This window comes from Narcine bancroftii, chromosome 7 (assembly GCF_036971445.1).
Source record: "Narcine bancroftii isolate sNarBan1 chromosome 7, sNarBan1.hap1, whole genome shotgun sequence".
Lineage (NCBI taxonomy): Eukaryota > Metazoa > Chordata > Chondrichthyes > Torpediniformes > Narcinidae > Narcine > Narcine bancroftii.
This window is the reverse complement of record NC_091475.1, coordinates 10,625,778-10,651,853: the sequence shown is the minus strand read 5'-3', so window position 1 is coordinate 10,651,853 and position 26,076 is coordinate 10,625,778. Positions and strand designations below refer to the sequence as shown.

Below are 26,076 nucleotides of genomic sequence, written 5' to 3'. Positions count from 1 at the left end.
TGAATTTGTCAAGCTATTTCACAACACGTTAAGAAATGAGTGGGTGAAATTACTCTTTGGCCATGACTAGCAAGCATAAAAAACTCCAGAAGGAGCTGGAATCAGAAAAGGGAAAAATGAAGAGATAAGCAATGAAAATAGATTTAAAATTGAGGGGGCACAAGGACGATAGAAGTCCTTTAATGTTGAAACAACAAAGAATGATGGGACAAAAGCTAGGTAGAAAACAAAAGGTTTACATTTATATTGGACAATACTTTCAGAAATTCTTCAAATTACTTCATAAGACACAAATGGAGACACCAGCAACCATCAAACAGGAGGAACCTGGGATTCGTCTTACTTGTGGCAATGTCCTTAATGGGGTGAATGATCTACTGATATTGTGACAGAATATGTTGTGTTTTATATTGTATATAGATATGATTTTGGGAGATAAAGTGTGGCAAGTTTTTTCTTAGTGTACCTCACATACAACTACTTCAAAACAGATCTCATTTAAAATACTGGAGCCCTGTTCAAGCTAGACAGGCCGGCTCTGAATGCCTTTGCAAAAGCTTTGGGGAGTGCCCAAGGGACTTCACTAATAATTTTTTTTGAAAAGCAACAGATGAAAGAACTCGGAGGAGTAGTTCGGAGCTGCAGTCTGTCTGAGTGAAGGCTGCTGTTCAAAGAGGGCCATGTGGTTTTGCAAGCAAAGAGAGTAAAACAGGCTTTTCTCTGGGGTTGGAGGGTAGGGGGAGAGAGAAAGAGAGAGAGACTGGGACTGGAACCTGACAAGCTTGTGGAAAAACCCCATTTTGAAGACGGGTTGTGAGTGCTTGGTTCAGCCTGATCAAAGCCCTTGTGGTTCATGCAAGAGGAGAGGACTGCCTGTGTAATGTTTCACTTTAAATAAGAAAAGCAAAAAGGAACTCTGTGGTGACCTGAAAGAAAGAGGTTATCATCTGGAAAACCCTGATAGGGCAAGTTTCTTTAGCAAGACACTGATGTGTTTGATCGGAAGGAATCAGTTTGTGTCCAGTGAACAACAAATTTCTCTCTGAAAACCAACAAGAACCTTCCTGAGCGGTGACTATTTACCTTTCAAGCACCACATCCTAGTGGAATTCATAAATGTTAAATTCTATGCACAGTATAAGAATTGCCTACAGCCAGTGAACTTGGAGGAATGAGAAGTGAGATTTAACTGTGAATTATAGAACTTTTCTAAATTTACGCACACACGTTACATATATGTGTGCTTAGAATTAGAAGGGGGTTAAGTTAAGTTCATAGTAATAAGTTAAAGTTTGATCCTGTTTAAAGATAATTAAAAGCAACTTTTGTTTAAGTAACCATTTGTCTTGGTGAATATCTGTGGCTCCTGGGTTTTAGGGTATAACAATATTAGGTCAGCAAGGAATCCCCGCTCTTCTTCTTACATTGGCATGGAGAGCATTTCTGGTGATTTACGCCGTAATCTATTCCCTGCACTAGAATATCAGCCTGGATTTGGGGTGAACACACAACCTCCCGAAATTGCACCAAAAAGAAGCCACGATCACGAATCAATTTTCTCTCCACACCATTGACCCAGGCCCAAGAGATTACCATTTCCCACATACCTTTTCCTGTGCCCTGAGTATTATTGACATAGCCTCCACATCATACAGGTTCTTAACGAGACGTTTCTGCGCTGTTGCCCTCTCACTCATTGTGGCAGAGATATCGACAGCCTGGAACACAAAATGCTATATGGAGAGATGACGTTTTAGAGCTTTCAGCAATTTTGGTCTTTGTTTCCTAAAATCTGTCTCTTTGTTGACAGCTTAATAGCCAACATTAGGTGAGCGGATTTGAGTACAGCGGTTTAGGTTACCAGTCTGGTAATCCAGCACCTTTAGGGATTGGTGTATTCTGGTTACTTGAGATTTACTCTCACAATGCCTAACTAATACACCTGCATTAAGAGTAAACAATTTACAAGACAAAAATACTATATTCACACTGAACAAGCTTTACTTGCATGAATATGGAAACCTTAAAGCATTTTACTTTATTTTCAGTCACATTCTTTGAAAACATTTAACCATCACTGCACCTACAGATACCTCCCCTTCCACGGAACACCTGAAAGACAAGCAATTAACCTCCCCAACGTTTACAGATAAAGCCTCTGACTGAGGGGGAACTCTTTCTCAGCAGGGATAAGGAGGAGACACTAAGAGTGTCACCCCAACGGTGAGTGACCAGTTCTTCATCATTGCTGTTTCACACAACTTTATTGAAACTCCCGCGACCAAAGCGCGTCCAATACATTCCACTGGCAGAATATTTGCTCCCAACTTCACCGAAGGTTTACTTCAGAGAAAATGTACTTTTACAATTTTAAACATACCTTTTCTTTAAACCTATTATTTTATTCTTTTTTTTTTAATTTATTTTCCGGTTGCTTGAATTCTGGATACCAGAGGTTTTAATGTAGTAGTGATTATTATGAGAAACTATCGATTTCCACCAAAAACCTGATTATGAATTTCCTCCAGGAGTGGAAATCTACTAATCTTGCCAATCTGACCTCTCTGTGAATCTAGATGCATCCTGTGTGGTTGAATTTTCAATCCTGTCTGAAGTGATTTGCAAGCAACTCCATTGTAACAGCACTAGCATGTTTAAACAGGGAAGGAATAAAACTGTCTGGACCATGCAGCTGACCTTCCAAATATCTCCTGGGCACTGGGGTACAAATTGGGAACACTGTCCCAAAGTCTAATTAGCAGCAGGCAGACAAAGTTTTACTCACATAATCATACCTTGCAGATAACATTCCCGACTCTCTGGGCTTGTCCTGTCCCATCAGCTGAACAGATCCGACAGAGATGTGGTACACTGGTATTAAGTTTGCAGATGATACAGAGATAAGTGGAGCGGAAGGTAGTAATGAGGAAACGGAAAAGCTGCAGAGATAGATTGGAGAACGGGCAAAGAAGCAGCAAATGAAACACATTGTTGGAAAGCATATGCTCCTGCACTTACATAAAAGTAATAAAGGGACAGACTATTATTTGAATGGGGATAAAATTCAAAATTCTGATGTGCAAAGAGACTTGCGAGTCCTTGTGCAGGATACCCGAAAGGTTAACCTTCAGTTTGAGTCAGTGGTGAAGGTGGCAAATGCAATGTGAGCATTATATCTAGAGAAAAGGATACAGAAAAGGATGTTGAGGCTTTAAAAGGCACTGGTGATGCCTCACTTGGAGGACAATTTATTTAAGAAAGGAGGTGCTGGCATTGGAGAGGGTTCAGAGAAGATTCACAAGAATGATTTCTGGAATGAAGAGATTAGCATGTGAGGAACATTTGACAGCTCTTAGATTGTACTTCTTGGGAGTTCAGAGATGGGGGGGTGGGGGGGGTTCCTCATAGAAACATTTTGAATGTCAAAAGGCCTGGATAGAGTAGACAAGACAGTTGTTGCCCATGGTAGGGGAGTCCAGGACAAGAGGGCACATTTCAGGATTGAAGGGCACCTATTTAAAACAGAGGTGCAGAGGAATTTCTTAAGTAAGAGTGATAAACCTCTGAAATTTGCTGCCATGGGTGGCTGTGGAGGCCAAGTCGTTTGGTGTATTTAAGGCAGAGATTGATAACTAGCTGAATAATCATGGATCAGCAAGTTTGCAGATGACACAAGGATTGGAGGAGTTGTGGACAGTGAAGTAGACTTTCAAAGCTTGAAGAGGGATTTGGACCAGCTGGAAAAATTGGCTAAAAATGATGTATAGAATTTAATGCAGAGAAATGGGAGGTACTGTATTTTGGAAGAACAAACCAAGAAAGGACATACATGGTAAATGGTAGGGCACTTAGAAGTATGGTAGAACAGAGGGATCTGGGAATATAGATTCATAATTCCCTGAAAGTGGCATCATAAATAGGGTTGTAAAGAGAGTTTTTGGCATAATGACTTCATAAATCAAAGCATTGAGTCTAGGAGTTGGGATGTGATGGTAAAAGTTGTATGACATTGGTGAGGCCAAATATGGAGTCTTGTGTGCAGTTATGGATGCCTAACGACAGGAAGGATAACAGTAAGATAGAAAGAGTGCAGGGCAAATTTTCAGGATGTTTTCATGAACCGAGTTACAAAGAAAGGTTAAACGGGTTAGGACTTTATTGAGATAAAGTCCCTTGACTTATGAAGAATGAGGGGAGATTTGAGAGAGATATACAAAATTATGATATACAAAATTATGAGGGGGGGTCTGGATAGAGTAAACTGAAGATAGGTGAAATACAAACCAGAGGGAAAGTTTAGGGGAGGGGGAATTTCTTCACACAGGAAGTAGTGGGAATGTGGATCAAGCTGCCAGCTAAAGTGGTGAATGCGAGCTCAATTTTCACATTAAAAAATTTGAAAAGGTACATGGATGGGAGGGGTATACATATAACATAGAACAGTACAGGCCCTTCAGCCCACAATGTTGTACCGAAATTTAGACCATGCCTCCCACATTACCCTCCGCTTTAAATTCATCCATATGCTTGTCTAGTCATCTCTTGAATTTCCTCAATGTCCCTACCTCCACCACTGACCCAGGTAGTGCATTCCACACATCAGCCACTCTCTGGGTAAAAAAAACCTTCCTCTAATATCTCCCTTGAACTTCCCACCCATTACCTTAAAGCCATGCCCTCTTGTATTGGGATGGAGTTGTAGGCTGTCCACTCTATCTATTCCTCAAATTTTGTCTCTATCATGTCTCCTCTCATCCTCCTTCTCTCCAAAGAGTAAAGCCCTAGCTCCCTTAATCTCTACTCATAATGCATATTCTCTAAACCAGGTAGAACCCTTCCAAAGCTTCCACGTCTTTCCTACAACGAGGCATCCAGACTGGAAGCACCACTCCAAATGTGGTCTAACCAGAGTTTTGTAGAGTTGCATTATGACCTTGCAGCTCTTAAACTCAGTCCCTTGACTTATGTAAGCCAACATAAGCTTTCTTAACTACCTGTGAGGCAAATTTCAGGGATCTGTGGACATGGACCCCTAGATCCCTCCCCTCTTTCACACTACCTTTGAGTTTGTCCTTCCAAAGTGACCACCTCACACTTCTCTGGATTGAACTCCATCTGCCACTTCTTAGCCCAGCTCTGCATCCTATCAATATCCTTCTGCAATCTTCTACAATCCTCCAAACTATCCACACCACCACCAACCCTTGTGTCATCTGCAAATTTGCCAACCCAATAAAATCACGAAAACCAGAACCAATTCTTGAGGGACTCCACTAGACACAACCCTCCAATCCAAATGTACTCCCTCCACCACAACTCTTTGCTTTCTTCAGGCAAGCCAATTCTGAATCCACATGGCCAAGATTCCCTGGATCCTATGCCTTCTGACTTTCTGAATAACTTACCATGTGGAACCTTGTCAAATGCCTTACTAAAATCCATGTAAACCACATCCACTGCACAACCCTCATCAATATGTCTGGTCACCTCCTCAAGGAACTCTATCAGAGGCTGATTTCCTGCAGTAAGTAACTTGCTTCCTGTCACCCCAGGGCTTTCCTGGAAGGCAGAAATCAGGATGGAGAAAAAACTCAGAAGTCTACAGACACTGTTTGAAGTAAAAACAACGCTGGAGAAACTCAGCAGGTCAAACAGTGTCCTTTATATAGCAAAGATAAAGATGCAGAACCAATGTTTCAGACTACGTTTGATCTGCTGAATTTCTCCAGCATTGTCTTTTTACTACAAATCAGGATGTGATGGAGTTCTGAGTGAAACACGAGAGTCTGCAGACGCTGTGGTTGTAGTAAAAACACACCGAAATGCTAGAGGAACTCAGCCGGTTTTTTCAGCATCTATAGGAAACAAAGATATATGGTCGACGTTTGGGCCTGAACCCTTCTTCAAAGAATAAGTAGAATAAGCCAGAAGTAGGAAATCTCAGAATTCAAACAATGCTGGCTCAGGGAGGAATCCAGACCACCAAAAGGTGTTAATTGGATATGATAATGCTCTAGGTAAAAATTTATCATGTTTGTGCGAAAGGAGACTGAAGGTAAAGACAGAATAGGGAAGGCAATGGGGGAAGAAGTGGGAGGGGGGAGTGTTTAACGAAAATCAGAGAAGTCAATATTAATGTCATCTGGTTGGAGGGTGAAAATTCAGAAGATAAGGTGGTTCCAGTCTGGCAGTGCATGAGACCATGGTCAGACACGTCAGCAGGTGAATGGAATGGAGAATTAAAATGGGTGACCACTGGGAGATCCATGCTATTGCAGTAGTCAGAGCCAAGGTGGTTGACAAAGCAATCTCCCAGTCTGCATCCAGTCTCTCCAGTGCAGAGGAGACCACAATGGAGATGATCCCTGCAGATTCACAAGTGAAATGTTGCCTCACTTAGAAGGTCTGTTTGTTGCCCTGAATGGTGGTGAGGGAAGAATTGTGGGAACAAATGGAGCATCTCCTGTGGTTATAGGGTTTGGTCCCAAGGGGACTATTGGTGGGGAAGGAGTGGACAAGGGAATCACGGAGGGAGCAGTCCCTGCAGGAGGCAGAGAGGGGAATATGTGTCTAATGGTGGGATTACTTAGTAGGCGGCTGAAATGGCTAAGATAGATGTGTTGGATGTGGAGGCTGGTGGGATGGTAGGTGAGGATAAGAGGAATCCTGTCCTTGTTGCGCATGGGGTGTAGGGGGCCAGGGCAGATGTGTGGGTAATGGAGGGGGTGGTTGAGCCCTGAGTTTATGGTTGCAGAGCCACTGTGTTTGAAGAAGGAGAACATCTCTGATGATCTGGCATGGAAGTCCTCAACCTGAGTGCAGATATGATGAAGATAGAGGAATTGAGTGAACAAAATGGAATCTTCAAAGGCGACAGGGTGGGAAGAGATGTGATCAAGGAAGCTGTGGGAGTTGGTGGGTTTGTAGAAGATGCCTATTGACAGTTTGTCTCCCAAGATGGAGACAGAGAGATCAAGGATAGGGAGAGTGTTGCTAGAGATGGACCAAGTGAATTTGAGGTTGGGGTGGAAGTTGGGAGCAAAGTGAATGAAGTCAACGAGCTCATCATGGGTACATGAGGCAGCACCAAAGTCACCAATTGCATGACAGTAGTGCCAACAACTCCCAAAAGGCCGGCATCGTCCAAACCTACTTGATTGTAGCATTCATTCCTTCCACACTGGTAGACAGTGGCTTTGTGCTTACTCTCTAAAAACTGGAGCCTAGTAACTATCCCAAACCCACAACCTCTACCACCATGAAGGAGAAAGACAGCAGATGCCTGAAATCATCACCTCATGCAGGTTTTCCTTGAAGTTGCACACTGATCAATATATTGTTGGTCCATCCCAACAATGGAACGCCCTGTGTAACATCACCCTGGGATTACCCTCACCAGAGGGACTGCAGTAGTTCAAAGAGGAATTAGGGGATATGAGGAGAAGGCAGGTAGGTGAAGTTAGGTCATAAATTAGATCAGCCATGATCGTACTGAATGGCGGAGCAGGCTCGATGGGCCATTTTTGGCCTACTCCTGTTCCTAATTCCTATGTTCCTATGTTCATCAGAACTTTCCGAGAGGATATTAGGATGGGCAGTAAATGCAGACTTTGCAGGTGATGCCCATAAGCTGAAAATGAACAAATAAAGCAAGTGGCTAATAACATAGAAGCCTTGAAGGGAGTGCCAACACAGACAGTGCAGCACAGGAATAGGCCCTTGGCCCATGTGTCTACACTGAACATGATACCCAAGTTAAGATGCTGCTTGCCTTTGACCCGTATCTCCCCATACCCTGAATGTGTTTACCTCGAGGCCTCTTAAATGCTACTATCGTATTGGTTTTCACCATTCCTGGTATCACATTCCAGGCACCCGCCTCAAATGCGTCCAACACATCCCCCTTAAATTCCTTCACCCTCCTTCCCCCCCACCTTAAATGCATGTCCTTTCATAATATTCTGACTTGTCTAGCTATCAATGCCTCTCATTATCTTATAAACCTATCAGCTTACCCCTCAGCTTCTGACTCCAGTAGGGGTTCATCCCTATCACTAATGTGCCTGGAACTCCCAAATAAAGGCAAGAAGCAATCATTCCAGCCATCTATTCATTCCTTAACCAGTAGCATTAGGCCTAAAGTAATGATGAAGAAAAATATAACAATATCATTAATCCAGCAATGAATTAATCGCCTGATTGTAAAATTAGAACATAATAGTTTATAGTCAGTACGAATTGGAAATAGCGCCTCCTCCTCACTGATTATCAACACAGGCGCAACCCAAGGATGTGTGCTCAGCCCATTGCTCTACTCGCTATATACCCACGACTGGGTGGCCAGGGACAATTCCAATACCCTCTACAAGTTTGCTGATGACACCACAGTTGTCTGCAGAATCACAGACGGCAATGAGGAGGCATACAGGAGGGAGATAGATCAGCTCGTTGAATGGTACAATGACAACAGCCTTGCACTCAACGTCAGCAAAACCAAGGAGATGATTGTGGACTTCAGGAGGAAGTCAGGGGAAGAGAACCCAGTCCTCATCGAGGGCTCAGTAGTTGAGAAGACTAAGATCTTCAAATTTCTTGGTGCCAACATCTCTGAGGATCTGTCCTGGAGCCTCCATGTTGATCCAATCCCAAAGAAGGCTCGCCAATGGCTATACTTTTTTAGGCATCTGAGGAGATTTGGCATGTCACCAGAGACTCGTGTAAATTTCTACATGTGTACCGTGGAGAGTATTCTGACTGGTTGTACCACAACCTGGTTTAAAGGTACCAACTCTCAGGACAAGAATAAACTGCAGTGGGTTGTTAACTTGGCCTGCAGCATCACAGGCACCAGACTTCACTCCATGAGGACATCTACATGAGGCAGTGTCTTAAAAAAAGGCAGCCTCACTCCTCAAAGACCCCCACCACCCAGACCATGCCCTCTTCAATTTGCTACAATCGGGAAAAAGGTGCAGGAGCCTAAAGACGAGCACTTAACAGGACAAGGACTGCTTCTTCCCCACTGCCATCAGATTCATGAATAATCAATAATCTTATGAACCAAAGACCCTGTCTTACTTTTCTGCATTATTGTATTTTTCCTGACAGTGTAGTAAGATGCTATAAATGTACAAGTATGAAGCTTCTGCAAAACACCAAATTTCATAACAATAAATTCTGATTCTACAAATTCAAAGTTTTACCCTTCCAATCATCTTTGAAATATATCAATTTTATCCCAACCTATTTATCTGGAAGACTTGGATATCGTTTCAAATTTTAAATTTAAATTTAGATATGCATACAGCAGGCCCATGAGCCTGTGCAGCCCAGTTACACCCAAATGACCTACAACCCCAGTATATTTTGAACAGTGGGAGGAAATCGGAGATCCCGGGGAAAACCCACGCAGCCATAGGAGAACGTACAAACTCCTTACAGACAGCGCCGGATTCGAACCCCAGTTGGAGTTGCTGGCATGCTAACAGTGTTACGCTAGCATACTGCCCAAGTATTGAAAGCAAATGAAGAACTTATCTCTCATTGAAGAACTGTATATAATCAATGGCATAATTCTCACCTGTGAACAGACATCGGAAAAGACATCATCAGTAGTTTCGTTACTGCTTTTTTCCACAGGAACCCACTGTCCATAAACATTCAGCACCTCCTTCTTCCTGTGCTGTGAACCAGAGGAGACTGGGAACTCCTTAGTCAAAGCCACCTGGGTTTTCACTGCTGGTTTCACTGTGGCATTCTGGCAATAAAGGAATAGTCAGCGCTCATTTAAACATCACATCTCGCAGTCTTCTTTTAAATAGAGGTGGTCATTTGAGGTGGATCCTGAGGTTAACTCCATCTTAGCCGGGTAGAAGAGCCAAGATCAACCTTCTCTCACTGGACATCTATCAGAGTATTAAATTGTGCGGCCAAATCGCATACGCTGCAGGGGGTTGTTGATCATGTGAAAATTTGTTAGAATTAAAAGATGTTTACTTAAATGTAAAATTTAAAATCAACAGGAAATGGAGAGAGAGGGAGAGAGAATATTTTGTTGCACCAGAACTGTTGCTGGAAAATGTTAGTCTAGTTTCCCTCTACCTATCAACAGTATTTTATGTTTTTATTACAATTTTCTTCAGAATTTTGCTTTCATTCAATTTTCTTGCTTTAGTTTAACCAAAAAAACATATGTCTAAAAAAAAATCAAACTTTGACCACAATGAGACATCTTTTGATTAAAATTGATTAACATTGGTGACACTCATAGAATTGTACAATAATAGAAATAAGCCCTTTGGTCCACTGCATTTATGCCAACTCTCATGCTTATCTAGATAATTTATCGTCTGTATTAATTCCATAATCACTCGGTGCCTTGCTCAAGACCTATCCAAATGCCTCTTAAATGTTGTTACTGTTTCTGCCTCCCACCACCTCCTCTGGCAAGCCTTTTCCAGATATCAGCTGTGTGAAACATTTGCCCTTTGATATCCTTTAAATCTTCTCCCTCTCACCTTAAACCTATGCCCTCCTGTTTTAGACACCCTGAACCACAGGAAAAAGACCATGGCCATCTAAACTATGTTCTCCATTCATAACTGATCATAATAAGGAATGCCAATAAGTAAATTCTAGTTTGTTTAACGAATTGGGAAACAATACAAAAATAACCCATGATAGAGAATGCAGAAAATAATGGTTTTACTCCATCTTTTTGGAATTGATATAACTTCAGAACTAGTGTCTAACATGCACAGAACTGGAACACATAAATGTCTTTGTGGACAACTTAGTTGCAAAAGTTAGTTTCCAATAACCAAAGATCAAGAATTATAAAGGACCAAATTCAAAGTAAATACTTATTTTGTCATCAAATGCATAAGAGCCCTTTCCTACGCAGCCCAAACCAAATTATCGAGAGACTTTGCATTGGCAAAGAGAGTCTTTGAAATCTCTCTTCACTGCCACCAGTTTCCTTTCAAATGGAGTGAGTGGGTGGTATCAAATTCCCCTCCTTGCATTGTAATTGTAGGCTGAACTCACTTGCAGGAAGTTGTCAAGTTATTTCAAATCTTTTTAATGACACGTTGTTTTAATTACTCCCTGTCAATCTTGCTGGCACTGAACACTATTATAAGGACTCTCTATCCTTTAGATTTTAAAGATAATAGTATTTTTATAATAAATAAATAGATAGATAAATAAATAGAAAGACCTTTGTCTATTTTCTCTCTCTTAATCTAATTCTTTGCTTCCGGAATTTAATTTGCTTTTGCACATGCTTTTATGTTGAATTCACTCATCTGTTTTGCTACTTCTTCAGTCAGGCTCTATGATGTTCTTTAACAATTCTTCAGTTTTCTTGGTTATGGACACTCTTCAGCCTAGAAATGTTGGTATGCCAGTAAAAGAACGCAATTTTAATCCTGCACAGAACTCAGAATCGGGGCTAGATTTTTGTGAGGGTGGCATTCAGGGCGAGAGGAGTGAGATGGGGTGCAGAGTGAGAGAGAAGGTGGAAAGTTTTAGGTAGGGTCAGTGATCAGGGATTGAGGCCTGGGTCGAATGGTGGGAATGCCACCACGGCCAGTGGATGCAAGGAGTTAGTACCATGGGGAAAGGATGAGGGGTTCAATGACAGAAAGGATATATGGAGCACCAATGGAGCTTCACAATGAAAACATAGCTTGAACTACAAGTGCACAATGATGGTCATTCGTGGGAAAACAGACACTAAAGTTTCCTACAATAGTCCAAAGGGAGAAATGCATAGGGAATTTTACATTTAATGTCTATCTGATACTGAAATTGCATCTAGTTTGCAGGCACCAATCACTGTCAAATTAAGGGAGCATGCAAAAGGATCCGGAAATGGTTCATTACAATTTTCTCTTGGGGAAAGCACATTTTTGCTATATAGTATTGAAATAAACAAAACCAGACAATCAAATTTCTTGCCCATTGGTGTCTCAAACCTGAAGAGGGAGCTGCACAATGTCCGTTTTCCACCAACTACAAGCTGCTGTGCGTAAGCTCAAAAATCAAACAGACAAGGACAGGTCTATGAAGCAATGGATGTTTGCAATTATTCCTGGAAGCATGAACGTATTGGAAACCATTTTGATGACATTTTCACAGAAGAAATAAAGGGAGGTAAGTGCTGAGGTTCTCCAGCTTGCACCACTATTCAATTCTGTCTGGACTTTTACTTTAATATCATTACTTACAGATATTCAATTTATACTGGGCCCTCTGTGATTCATTTTTGGCATAATGTGCATTTCCATTCTCATTCATCCCCACCCCTGTCCTGTAGCTATACTGGTAAGAGATTCGCATTGGCACTGGGGAATGTTGCTGGGAGGAAAAAACCATTTCTCTCTCAATGCCGCTTAAATATGTTAAATCAAAGTTTGGGGTGAAATATTCTAAACCAAGGAGGGGTCAATTATGGGGTTTATCCTTTCCTTTCAAATAGATCTGATCAATGCCACAGACTGAAAATCATATTTATTCTCAATGCACGTACTGACACATAGCACAACCTTTTGTAAAAGAGCAGCTTCCCTGTACCTAGCACATTTAATGCAGTAAAATGTCACAAGGTATTTTACATGAAAGAAAATGTGATTAAGCTACTGGAAGAGCTATAGAGCCAAAAGCTTAGTCAAAGTCAGATGTTTTGAGGGGGAAGTAAGTAGAATGACTGAGATTTAGACAGGAAATTCCAGAACACAAGACCTTCCCAGCGAGAAGTATACGGTAGCTGCTAAAAGTTGACCAAATTCAGGGATGGCCAAGTTATCATGTTTGGAAGAACAGATTCAGGGGAGTTGCAGACCTGAAGATTAGAGACAGGGAGGGCTTAGAAGAGGATTTTTTAAAAATACATCTGAAATCAAAATGTGGCTCAACTTGTTCCCACTGTGAGTCAACAGGATTGTACCAACAGGATATGGAAAATGAACAAAAGAATTTTGGACAAGATACATTGTGAATAGAACAAGCAAGACAATCCAGAAGGCCAGAGGTAACGACAGTAATGTGTATTTCAACAGGAGAGCAACAACTGTAGCTGACTCAAGCACTGGATCTCGAGCTGGGACAAATCTTAGTTTTGATTTGTGCTCTGAAGTCTAAACAGGCATCAAATAGGCTAGAAAGTTACAATCTGGATTCAGTTATGGACTGTTACTAACGAAGATGAATGAGTCTGGAGTTAAGAATAGAATGGGTGGCAAGGGCCAAAAACATGGCTTGTCTTCACAGTATTTAGGAGGAAATTTCTGCTTATCAACTTCAGCACCACTTAGAGAAAGCATAGGAATTGTAATGATGTATGATAATCATACTGGGTTTGTACCTGTAGATGAAACTGATGTCTATTTTGTGTATATCCTATATGGTTCAATTGTATTTGATGGAATTCCGCATCAACTCAAAGTTGTACAGCACAGAAACACTCTTTGGCCCACTTTGTCCATGTCAACCTTGCAGCTGATCTCACCTAATCCCATTTGCCTAGATTAGGTGTGTGTCATTCAATGCCTTGCCTATTTGAGTCCCTTTGTAACTGCCTTTTAGATTTAAATGACTGACATTGACTGCCTCTCCTACTGCAGCTAGTTCCAGATATCAAGAAATCTGTACAAGAAAAACAACTTCCCTCAAAACCTTTTTTAAAACAACCTCATATTAAGACCACGCTCTCATAGTTTTTTATAACCCTACTATGAAACTCTAGTCAATGTACGTAATCTTTTAATATGCATTGGCATTTTTAAAGGTAGTTAATCATATTTGTGTGAAAGACCTTTCTAATCCTATGAATACAGTTAAACAGTAAAGGCCACTGCAAGCTTCATTGAACACGTCATAAACATAAATGATGTCTGTGCATCTTTTGAGGAAAAGGGATAGCATATGTAAGAGAAAAGTTCATTTTTGTCCAGCTCCCCCTTAAGGTCAACTTGAATTTATATATCAATCTGTCTCAAAACAGTTCATAAGAATGTTATGGAATAACATTCAAAATAAAACCACAAAAATGCAACAAAAATATCAAGAACGTGTTGGAAGAGAGGGATGAAAGAGTGAGGGAGAAGAGGGGAAAAAAATCCCATGCTTACGTCTTACTTTTTCAGTTGTCACAGATTCCCAAAGACATGGAGAAATTTGTTTTTATACTTATGTCCATAAAACTGGGCAAGCAATATATTTTAAATAGTACCCGTTCACGGTTCAAAATGTGACAATTATACGTTATTATTCTATGCACAAGGCTATCTGATAGAATTTACTGATCAATGGATGTGAACAGCAATTCAGGGATTGGGGAAACTAAAACCATGAAAAAAAACAAAACACAGGCAACCATGGCTAAACTTCAAAATCTACAAGCTTTGAATTTCATTGTGATTTTTTCGTTGAATTTGGGAGATCAGAAGCACACGAATAATACTTTTTTTGTATATAAAAAGCCAAGAGCATCCCATTTTGTCCAAAAAAAACCCTGAACCAAAGGTACCAAATATTTTGTCGGGTTATATGCCAGAGGTTGAATTAAAATAGAAAGGTTGCAGATCTAGAGAAAATTATGGAGAGCAAATTCAGAGGAATCTGAAAATAAGGCCAACAGGTTGAGAATAGATTTAAATGTCATGGCTTAGTTGAGCCAGGGATGAAGTTAAATGATATTAACGTACAAGTAAGCACTTTTAAGTTGGTGTGGATTGAAATTAACAGAGAGAGAACTTGCATTTAAACAGTACCTTTAATGACCATTTTATATCTCATGTTCTTCATACTTTTGAAGTGCATTACCAGTACCTGTTACCTTCAACAAAAGCAGCTAATTAATAGCATTGAACAAACAGCATATTAAAGATGAACTGGTTGGTCTCCTTGATTGCAATGGATGAAGGATGAATTTTGACCAGTAGTCAGGGAATATTCCCTGCTTTTCCTCAGAGTGCCACGGCTTCATTTTCCACCATCGGAACACATTGATGTTAAACCTTAACGTCCGATTCAAAAGAATCACCTCCAAAAACGCAGCAGTCATCAGTGCTGCAATATCAGCTTTGATTACATGCACTCGTCCAGGAACGAGGCTTGAACCCAACATTTTCCGAGAGTGAAACTGAGGCTCACATCACTGTAGAAGGCTAGACAATTCTTTATCTTGGATCCTTCTGTGAAGGATAGTGGAATCAGTGCAGCCATAGAATCAAGGATTAAAATTAAAGCTACATTGTGGATGATAACCTGGTGATGAAGCAGTGAATTTAATTTGCATCCAGTAGGGGCTGAGAGCACATTTTCGAGCCACTTTGCTTGGTTTTAATTTAGTACACTAATCAAGGTGTGGCAGACTACTTCATTGCAGTTTAAACATCAACTCCATAAGCTTCTTATTCTACTGCTGTTCCAATGCAAGTAAACAATGTATTGATTGCTGGCTATTGAGAGTTGAAGATGTTAAGTGTTAAATCTACCACATCTTCAGCTTCTCCCCACTCCCATCAGTCCTCAGCCTTTCCAAAAATTTCATCTCAAAACTATTCACAAAAAACTTTAATGCCCATTTACAATGGAATTCAACAGGCCTTTCCTTTGTTTTTACTCATCTCAGTCTGCAGTGCCAGGATTATTTCCTTCTGTTCCATCTCTCCCAAATAGCCATCATGGCAAAAGCGATGTATTGTTTTTGAATCAAATACATTGATGTAAGCTAGAAAAATGGTAGTAGTATTAAAGCATGCCATCAATTTTTCTCCCAACCAGAAAGAAACCGAGTAACTATTTTCACCTGCCTACTAATTGTTTAACAATTCATTGACTTCCTTACAATTTTCATGTGGGTTGCTATTTTCTCAAGACAGTTAATTAAGTAGGATCTTTCCCTTCCCACTAGCTGCTTTTTAACAGACAGAAAACATGCAAATTTACTCCTGATTATACTGAACTACATTTTTTCCCCCAAAGATTTGCTTCCTGAAAGAAAATTAGGAATTGTGATAGACAACTTCAAGCTGAACACAAAGAGAATTTCAGATTTGCAATGTCACGTAGGAAGTTGGAGAAACATTAACTTTTATTGAATTTAGCATGTTTAATCGCATAATGACGCTGACACATTGTGTTAGTTCAACTGACCAAAAAATGTTTTTCCACTGATTTTCATTTGTCTTCAGCATCTGATGCCTCTCGTGTCAGTGTCCAACAAAGTCAACCAGCATTGATGGATTCCAATGGCCCTGATGCCACTTTTCCATGGTCACAATGTCCTGGTGAAACCTTTCACTATGTTCGGCACTGAATGCACCAAGATCAGCAGGGAAGACGTCCGAGTGCGAACGCAGGAAATTAATTTTCAACGACAGGCTGGATTGCATGGTTTTATATGCTTGAAGCCTGTTGTCATGTAGTTTGGTGCTGTCGTGGCCAAGAAAATTCTCAATATCTTTGACTACCCTAAGCACCTGCACTGAGTGCATGCCCAGACATGCTTGGACTAACTAAAACAACTTGCTTTGTGAGCAATACAATATTGAACTTAAAATATGACAGGAAATCACCAAAATAGGTTATATCTTAAAAAAAAGTATGTGATAGGAAAATTTTAATGTGATTTTCAAGATCACCAGCTCAAAATCCATAAAATACACCCAGAAGTGTTCAGGAAGCAAAATCTTTGTTGTCCAGTGTAATCAATTGATATATTGCTTAAAAATTAAAAACAAAACACCACCTCAACCCAAGCTGAATTACAAATTATTTTGTCCACTACAGATAATATAATTATGTTTAGCAGTATTCCATCAGTTTTGATGAAAATTCATCAACCTGATACTTGAACTTTGTTTTTCTCCTTATGGATGCCAAAAGATCGACAGAAAATTAAAGACGATGTGCTAGGCCTTAAACTTTTTAATCTCTTTATTAAGGAAAACTTGTTGAAAAAGGCAGTCCAACATACTTGGCGCGGATGGAATCAAACTTGCCTTGGGTGCTTTTCATGGACAAATGGGCTATCCCTTTCTGTATTCAGACATGAGATGGCACAAGATTCAGCCAAATCTTCCAGTCTCAGACATGTTTTGAGTGAAATAAGAAAAAAAAAACACGCTGGAACTACTCAGCAAATCAGGCAGCATCTGTGGAGAGGAAAACAGTTCCTTCATTTGGTCAAAGACAGTTCATCCACCTGAAATGTTAACTTTGTTTTGCTCTCCACCGATATGGAATTTGAACATTTAGCATAGCCACAGGCCATTTCAACCCAAGACTCCATGGCGCCCAATTTATAACCAATTAACCTATACCCCCGATATGTTCAGTGTGGGAGGAAACCGGAGCCCCCTGGGAAAACCCACGCAGACACAGGGAGAACATACAAACTCCTTACAGGCAGCCTGGGATTTGACCCCCTGGTCCCGAACCCTGGCTCTGTAAAGGCGTTGCACTAACTGCTACACCAACCGTGCTGCCTCTAATTAACATAGTTATGTTTTTAATCCAATTCCCAATTTTTTTTTGATTTTAAGTGCATTGGTACATTTAGTATCAATTTATAAATTTCACGCCTGTGGCTATCAACATTATTACCGCATATTTTGGCATACAAGTCGTCTTGAAACCCTCAAAATGCACTCAAAAAAAAAAATCAGGGGTCGACTTGTATGCTAGATACAAAAATTAGACCTTAAATTTAACTAAAAAAAAACCTCAACGTAGATTCCACATACAAGACGACCCTGGAAGCACCTCCCATCACCCAACCAAATATTTTACAATTATAGAGCCCGAGGTCCACACTCCTGCCTGGGAGCAGACGGGTAGCCTCGGTTCCTGCAAAGAGCACACTTGGGCAGCGAGGTGACTTCTTCGATGCAGACGGCACCACACCAGATGTTGAGAATGGAGTTACTGTCGCCGATTCCAGTTGCAGCCGATGCTGAAGACTGGGACCCAGCACCATTTGGCATCTTCCCGGCCAGAAGCAAAGGTGTTTTTTTTTTAAACTTCCTTATTTTAATTTACAGATTTGTTACTTGGCAATTGGGGTGTTGTTACAAAGTTTGGGTGGTTGGTGGGAAGCTCAGACACCAGTCTCCAGCATATTCCTTGCAGAAAATTGGAGGGGTGGGGTCAACTCATACACCTGATATATATGATAAAACCATGAAAATGGGGACGCTACTTATCTAAAGGTCAATTTAGATGCCAAAATAGATAGTAATCCAAATATTATCTTTAATTCCTTCAGTGGATTAATAGTTTGATAATATTTTGTTGCATTTATCTCCATCCTGAATAGAATGATACCCATCTATGAATTCTAAGTGCCTTCTAGTACATCTGTTGATGTATTAAGATGACAAATTAATTTCAGGTATATTTTAAATTAGAAGATCCTTACTGATTTACACATTTAAAATAGTAACCCCATAAAAATTTACTGTCATCTACACAATATGTAAAGAACTTCTGAGGTGGGAAATTGCCTGAAAAATAATTAATTGGGCAGAAAACAGAGTCTAATACATTCTCTGATTTCAATAATTTAATTACAACTTAAATGTCTAGATGAGATTTTTCTAGCATTTGGCTGTAAAATATTGAAATAAAATTTCATCAGTTTGAAACTGTAGCTGCTATTTTTTAACTGATGTGAAAGTGCAAAACAAAATGTAACCATATCTTCAGTCTGTGAGATGAAATAGCCAGGTAGTTCAGCGGCTCAGAACATTACATGGTAGCAGGATATCCCACAAGCATTTTGAGATTTTATAATTCCTTAGCCTCCCCCAGAATAGCACAAGTTTTATAATAATTGGTAATTACCTCAGCACAACTGCAGTCCACTAATGATCACTGTCTATTCTCTTGCTCCAAATCATGTTTTATGTAAAGCTTTGGATTTGGGAGCTGAGGTGATGACCTGAAGAGATTTCAAAGGACACGCCTAGTTCAAGAATGCATCTCTCTGCCATAACACAAGTCGGGTTTTTCCACAAGTGAAGGAAATAAAATGGGGCTAAGGGAGAAACTATGATTTTAAAGAAAGACTAAAATAGTAAAGAATGAATAATATCTTTATGTAGAGATTTCTACAATGAAAATCAAACATCCTTCAAAGGAATTCAATCTTACTTCTTGGAGGTGCACAATAAATGCATGATACGAAAGCCACTTTTCAAAAACTTTAAAATAAATACAAATGATTGAAGCATAGCAGTTTAAAATCAATATTTTTAAAAAGGAAGAGTATATCATATTAATTTCTGTCAAAAAAAACTTGGTTATTTATCTGTAATAGGCTGAGGAAAATATTGTTTTAATACACTTTCAATCCCTGATAGTTTAGAGAATGTGTGATATGAAGGGAGATCAATAGTGAAAGTTGCAAAAGTGGCTAGGTCAAAAAGAGAAAGTCATCAAAATATACTTTGATGTTTTAGTCTGCATAAAATGTAAAAGAAAGTGAGTAATCATTCGAACAAACAAAGTAAACTACACATGCGTCTTTTGATGTACTCTATGCTCAAAGTAAACTGCACATGTGTCTTTTGATGTACTTCTATGCCAAATGGAAAGATCTCAGGTGCAGCAAATTTGGATCCAGCATCTCTAGACGCCGCTCAGAACATTCTGAGGTAGAAGCGGTGAATAACTTCCTGTGTTAGGGATTGGGCCATGCACAAAAACGGCCCTTTCTTGTTCAAACACTTGTGTGCATGGCCTGCTGACTTGTGGACCATATACCAACCTGGAATAATACTTTTGAGGGAAGGGATAGGAGGAGTGAGAAAATTAAAACTATATTCACAAGATATTAGTGTAACAATTTTATTACAGAGATGACAGCAAATGATATTCTGGAATGAAAGACACACAAAACGAAAATCTAGCAGTATCAAACAATTGCTAAAATGCATTACACATTGAAGAATATGCAAAAATTATTTTTTCCTCCAGTAGCAGGAATAAAGCACAAATACACCTGGAAACTATAGATCATATCATGTGATGTTTCTAGCTGAAACAGTACGTCTTTATCAGGAACGTGAAATTAATTCTTCTGATGTTAGCTGAAGTGCAATGCCACGTTTTTGAGCATCAACATTAGTGAGCTTTACAGTATCTTACAAACAGGGAGGAATCTGCACCAATCCTTCCTGGGATACATTGGGCAGCTTAAACTGTTGTATTTGGAATAAGCTACTTCTATTTATTCCACTCTAAATGGGAGGTAATGAAATAAACATCTGAAGAAAGGTTCAGTTTTGGACGTTTTTTTTCCAACCTTGAGGGAAACATGCCTGAAGTAGTCGATCCATTGCTCCATTATAATAGAAGGAATACCTTCAGAAAAGTAAATATGAATATCAGGTGCTTCAGGTGGCCTTCTCTGAAACTACACAACTCAATATCAAAGTGAATTTCAATGTGCTCACTGGAACCAAGCTTGGATCACAATCTTCATTGCTGCAGACATTAGCACCTGCAAAAGGTTTCTACTGTGGGTGGCTGGACAATGGTTTAAATACAGGAGTCTGGGGGATGGATGGTAGAAAAACACATTAAGAAACAATTTTGATTCAAAATTACAAGTTTTATTCCTCCCACCAAAATTCTCCCAGAATTAACATAATCTTCAGTCACAGAATATTCATCCAAATGTCCAGTCTGCACAGGTACAAGGAGATTAATCAATAGCCCAACTTAAACAAATATTCACACTTTCCAGAAGTCACAGGATTGTGATCAAGCCAGTAAAGTGTGACGAACAGGTCTCTTTCTTTATCCCAAGAAATTTGTGCCATTATATATAAACCATTGCCATTCTAACCAATATCAGCTAAATTTACTGAGGGGCTGGAAATAGCGAAGATTTTTCTGGTCCACATAGATCATTAAAAGATCCTGCAAATAACTCCTTTTAAACCATGAAATAATTATCAATAATACCTTATTGTTTCCCCCCCCCCCCCATCCACCCACCAGCTGCTAGAAACCAGTTCAATAGAAAATAGAAATAGACATTTTTGTGTGAAATGATACCCTGTACACAATTCATATTTATCTATAGAGTAATCCAGGAGAACTGGGGCTTATTCAACAGGACTGACCAGCTTTGCCAAGTACAGATGGGGAAGCATCACTTTCTTAGTGTTTCTCCCCATTTTACACTTGGAAAACTGTTGACTGATAACTAACTGCCAAAAACTAGAGTTGAAGCATATCCAACTCACAAACATTTGCTGAGCAAAATTAAAAAGGTATACTCAAAATGAAACCCAATCTTGTACTTTTCTGGAATGAAGCACTGAAGTAAATGAGTTGAAAGGTGAGGGGATAGAGCAGAAGGTGGCCATTAATGAAGAATCTCAATGTCAAAGCATTTCAGATTTTAAATGTATTATTACATTTTGGCTTTCAATTCAGCATTTAATTACAATAGGCCAATTAAAATGTTCAGAAGTACCATATCAACTAAAGGTAGCCAAAAAAAACTCCCACAAAGTGGTAACCTTAAGCAGGTGGTCCAATTAATATATACAAGATTTTATAACAGAAGTGAAAAGTATGACAAAAAAAATAATAGGAAGTATGAAGAAATATTAGTACAGACACTAATGTCATTACATGAGCAATTTTAAATCAATTTGTTTTCCTTGTTGGGTTCAACATCAATATTTGTAAATTTCCTGCATGGTTTAATAAACTTCATGTGTGGAATCCTACCCGTCTCCTAACTGCCTCAATCCTAATAATATCTGACAGTTTAGTTGTATGTAGGTTCTCCAGCAGCTGTGGAATGGTAGAATACATAACTGCAGAAATTGTGCATGTAGCAAAGACAAGGTAGTTTTAACAAGGGGGTGAAGGGAAGGAAAAAGAGCATACATTTCCTAAAGACTTAAATAAGGACACTAGCTCACATCTGAAAGGACATTTCAAGTACAGTATTGTTTACTGGGTCATTTACTGAAATAACCCAAAGTGCACTTGAAGCAGATCATACCATAAACATACTCCTGCTTTACACATTTTTGTTGGCCAAGTAACTTCTAAACCCCTGAAGTCAATGTTGCCACAACAAAGTGTGTCCATAATCAACAGCAAGGTTTCAGGAACTGGACCATGCTGATAATCTTTCACAGGATATGCTGTCATGTCTTTTCCATCTCTAAATATGTCTGATAATCAGGGACATTTAGAAAACAGCTACAATACTATTCGTTAAAAAACTAAGTCCCTACTAAACCAAAAACAATATTAAAATAATGGAACATAAACAATCCATTTAGTTTCAATAACCATTTCCTATTCAATTAGTGCCAGCTATGCAAAAGTTAGGAGCCAGACACTAAATGTGACAGTCCCTCAGCTCAGTCTGATCAAAATCCACACTGGACTGAGTCCAAAAGTCCAGAGAAAAAGCACAGGTTCAGACACTAGCACATCCGACTTCCAGAGCATTCCTTATTTAAATGCCACAGCATACAAGAGCGGCAAGTTCAGAACTAGTTGACAGCATATAGTAAGCTATGTGATGCGTCCTTCTAGAACCTTCAACTAGCCATCTGGGCAATGGAGCCCATTATTCTTAGAACTAACAAGGAGATAGGACAAATTATCATACTTAGTAATGAGCAAAGATTAGTTCACAGTAAAATATATTGTGAACATCTACCCAATTTCAATCTTATAGAAATCAAGTCTGTGATCTGAATGGAAACACAGTGACAAAGATTTTAGAATCCATTGAAGCTGGCTTTCATGTGAAAAGACAAAGGCGATCTAAGGCAAACTGGACAAATCTATTCATGGTTAAAACCACAATAATGAGGGTGTTCAAGAAAGAATTAAACATAATACACAGCCAATATATACCCAAGAGGTATACTACTTCCAGAAGAAGCAATGGACAACTAAGAGGGAAAAAACTAAAACAAAAAGGCAAAACCGAGCACAGAACCATCAGATTAGGAGATGTACATTGAACAGCAAAAGTTGACAAAGCAGGTAATAAGAACTATCAAAATTACAAAAGGAAACAAAAGTTGTAAATTAAAATTAAACAACAAATTTATATGGTTAAAAGATGATTCAATTAACATTTTTAGGATATCAGGAAGGGATTTGATAGAAATGGGTCAAGAAAAACTCTTGTCATTGGGAAATATTTGACATACATGTCCTGGCCTTTCAGAGGTTAAACTTTCATTCACATGGAGATCAACAAAGAAATGTGGAACACTTTTACAAAAGCAAAGTAATACTCAGTCCAATGTTAATCTTAAATTTAAGATTGAGAGATATTTGATAAGAATGAAGGGACAAGAGTAAAAATAGGTATATTTTTAGTCTCAAGCTCAGCCATAAACTTGCTGAGTAGCAAACAGACAAAAGGGGATAAATAACATCTCCTTGGTTCCAATGTCATAGCAGGTCACCATCATGATAAAATCTCAAGTTGGAATATCTATGTACCATGTGCAAAGATTCTGGATAATTACATAATTAGGAAAAATTCCTCTCAGGATCTCAAAAACTGGGTACTTTGGATTACATCACTGTGTCTGGGCCATCTATGCATATTTTTAGTTACCTCAAATGTTCTAAACTTTCTGGAGATATCAAATTTTGGAGAAAAATGATTCCCTGGGCACTGACAACCTTAAAATACCATGAATGAAACTCAATATTACATTCAAGTCAATTAAGGCAGCAGTGGGCACTTAACCAGAGATGGCAATAGACCTTAGCCAAGGGCACTTGCCTTTTCACTCTTATTTCAATGAAATCACAACACAATGATTAGAACCAAGACAATTTTTTTTTGATTAGGTACGACTCATCTCTTGAAACCAATCGCTGTTATATTTTCCCTGGGAACACCCTCTTGAGATTTGAACCCAAGATCTAATTGTGCATGGCTATGTGCTAAACTGATGTTAATTTTGGCCATCTGTCTAAATTTATTACAACCAGTAGATAAATAATGCAGAATACACAAATTAAACCACCTGTGACTGGGTTCCATTAAGGTAGAGATTACTTACATTCAAGCTGAAAGAAATGGGTTTCAGTTCATTAACTTTAATTGGTTGATTACTGAATGGTTCATCCTCTTCAGAGACAGGTTTGTTACACAATTCATTATCATCGTTGCTTTCGACTATTTTCTTGCATTTCTAAGAAGAAAGTGCCCAAATAATTTACATGTTGAACAAACACACAATATAAATGCTCTAATTAAATCCCCTAATCTTCAACACAAGTGAAGACATTTAAAATTTACCTTCAAACAAATCCTTCAATTGCTATATTTCTTGTTTGATGAGAACCTGACAAAAATTGCATCAGCCTTGCTAGCCACAGTGGACATAAAAGACTTCTATCCCTGGATTGGTGAAGGAAATGAGGTTGGGAGAAACAGTTTCTGCTCCTTCCAAATACTATCTACTGCATTTGCACAGCCATATTCAGTGTAGATTAAAAATAAGTGAAACGTCATCCCAGATTTTGATGTGCAGCTTATTTACTTTTTAGGTATTCACAGAATATGTGGCTTCCTGCATCCAACTGACAAAGCCTAAGCATTGTAATTGTGTCACAGTGGCAGATTAGGACAAGTTCTGTTCGTCAAACTACTACGTTATAGCAGTACCAAAGTCGCCCTCCCACGTTTACCATCAAACTGTTATTTTTCAATGTTTCTGAATTTCAATGATATTCAAAACTTCCAGATATTAAACAAGTATATTTTTAAAGAATAAAATTGCAACGAAACAAAGTTAAGTCCCACAAATCTGTTTGATTTTTTTTTTGAGGTGGTAACCAAAAACATTGACAAAAGCATCATGGTAGATGTTGCCTATATGGATTTTAGGAGGGTTTTGATAAAGAACTGAGTAGTAGGCTGGTCTGGAAGAAACAACTAGGGATCCAAGGGGTGTTAGTGATCTGGATCCAAACTTGGTGGATGATTCTATCTGGAAATTGATTATAACCAGTGTTTGCAAGATTCTGCACTGGGAATTTTGTTGTTTGTAATATATACAAGTGACTTGGATGAAAATGCAGGGCGTATGATTTGACATGTTTACAGATGACATGAAACCTGGTGTCACTGAGAATAATGAACTTTGTTCATAAAAGATGGTGAAAAAATTGAGCAAAACAGTGGCAGATGGAATTTAATCCAGACACAGGTGAGCTGATGCACTTTGGGAAGTCAAATTCAGTTAGGAAATTCAAAGAAAATGCCAAGGACCTTGGAAGCATTTACAAACAGCAAAACCTTGGAGTACAGTTGCTTGGTCCTGGAAAGCGGTAATGCTGGTGGATAGGGGACTAAAAAGGACATTTTGTATGCTTGCCTTCTGAGATTGCACTCAAGAGTATTATGTACAAATCTGTGGTCACTTTATAAGGTTAAAGTAGCAAATAGAGAAAGGGCAGAAAATATTCAACAGGATATTGCCTGTAATCCAAGTCTGTAGTTATAAGAGATTGAATAGGCTGAGCTTATTCTCACTGGAACATTGAAGGCTAAGGGGTGACATTACAGAGGTTTACAATTATGAGCGCAGATTTTCCTCAGCCAACTTTTTCTGGTTGGCTGCCAGTGACTGCTGATGTTCCACAGCGATCGTTACTTTTCACATCATATGTTAACGATCTGGGTGTTGGAATTGATGTCTTTGTGGCCAAATGAGGTGGAAGGATAGGTAGGGTTGGGCAAAGCAGGGAGCCTACAGAGTGACAAGGACAAGGGAAAATGAGCAAAGAAGCAGCAATACAACACAGGGAAATGTATGGTCATGTACTTTCTTAAAAGGAATAAAGGAGTAAAGTATTTTCTAAATGGGGAGATAAGTCAGAGGTTCAAAGGGACTTGGGAGTCCTCTTACAGAATTCCCAAGAAGTTATCATGCAGGACAAGTCAGCAGTGAAGAAGGCAAATGGAACATTAACATTCATTTGAAGAGACTAGAATATAAAAACAAGGATGCATGCTGAGGCTTTATAAGGTATTGGTCAACCATATTTAAG

General features: G+C 39.2%; 1 protein-coding gene across 4 annotated transcripts in view; it reads right to left on the bottom strand.

The window, feature by feature from the left end:
- LOC138738503 (protein SON-like) overlaps positions 1-26,076 on the bottom strand; it is a 67,182-nt gene that overhangs the window by 14,137 nt on the left and 26,969 nt on the right. For 2 of the 4 annotated variants that reach the window (XM_069888811.1, XM_069888812.1), the window contains 4 exons: positions 24,081-24,212; positions 9,581-9,757; positions 2,796-2,939; positions 1,608-1,718 (listed from right to left, as the gene is read on the bottom strand). In XM_069888811.1, the coding sequence (XP_069744912.1) occupies positions 1,608-1,718; positions 2,796-2,939; positions 9,581-9,757; positions 24,081-24,212 (564 nt within the window). Of the gene's footprint in view, positions 1-1,607; positions 1,734-2,795; positions 2,940-9,580; positions 9,758-24,080; positions 24,213-26,076 lie in introns of all 4 variants that reach the window. The other 2 variants (XM_069888813.1, XM_069888814.1) reach the window with 2 other exon arrangements.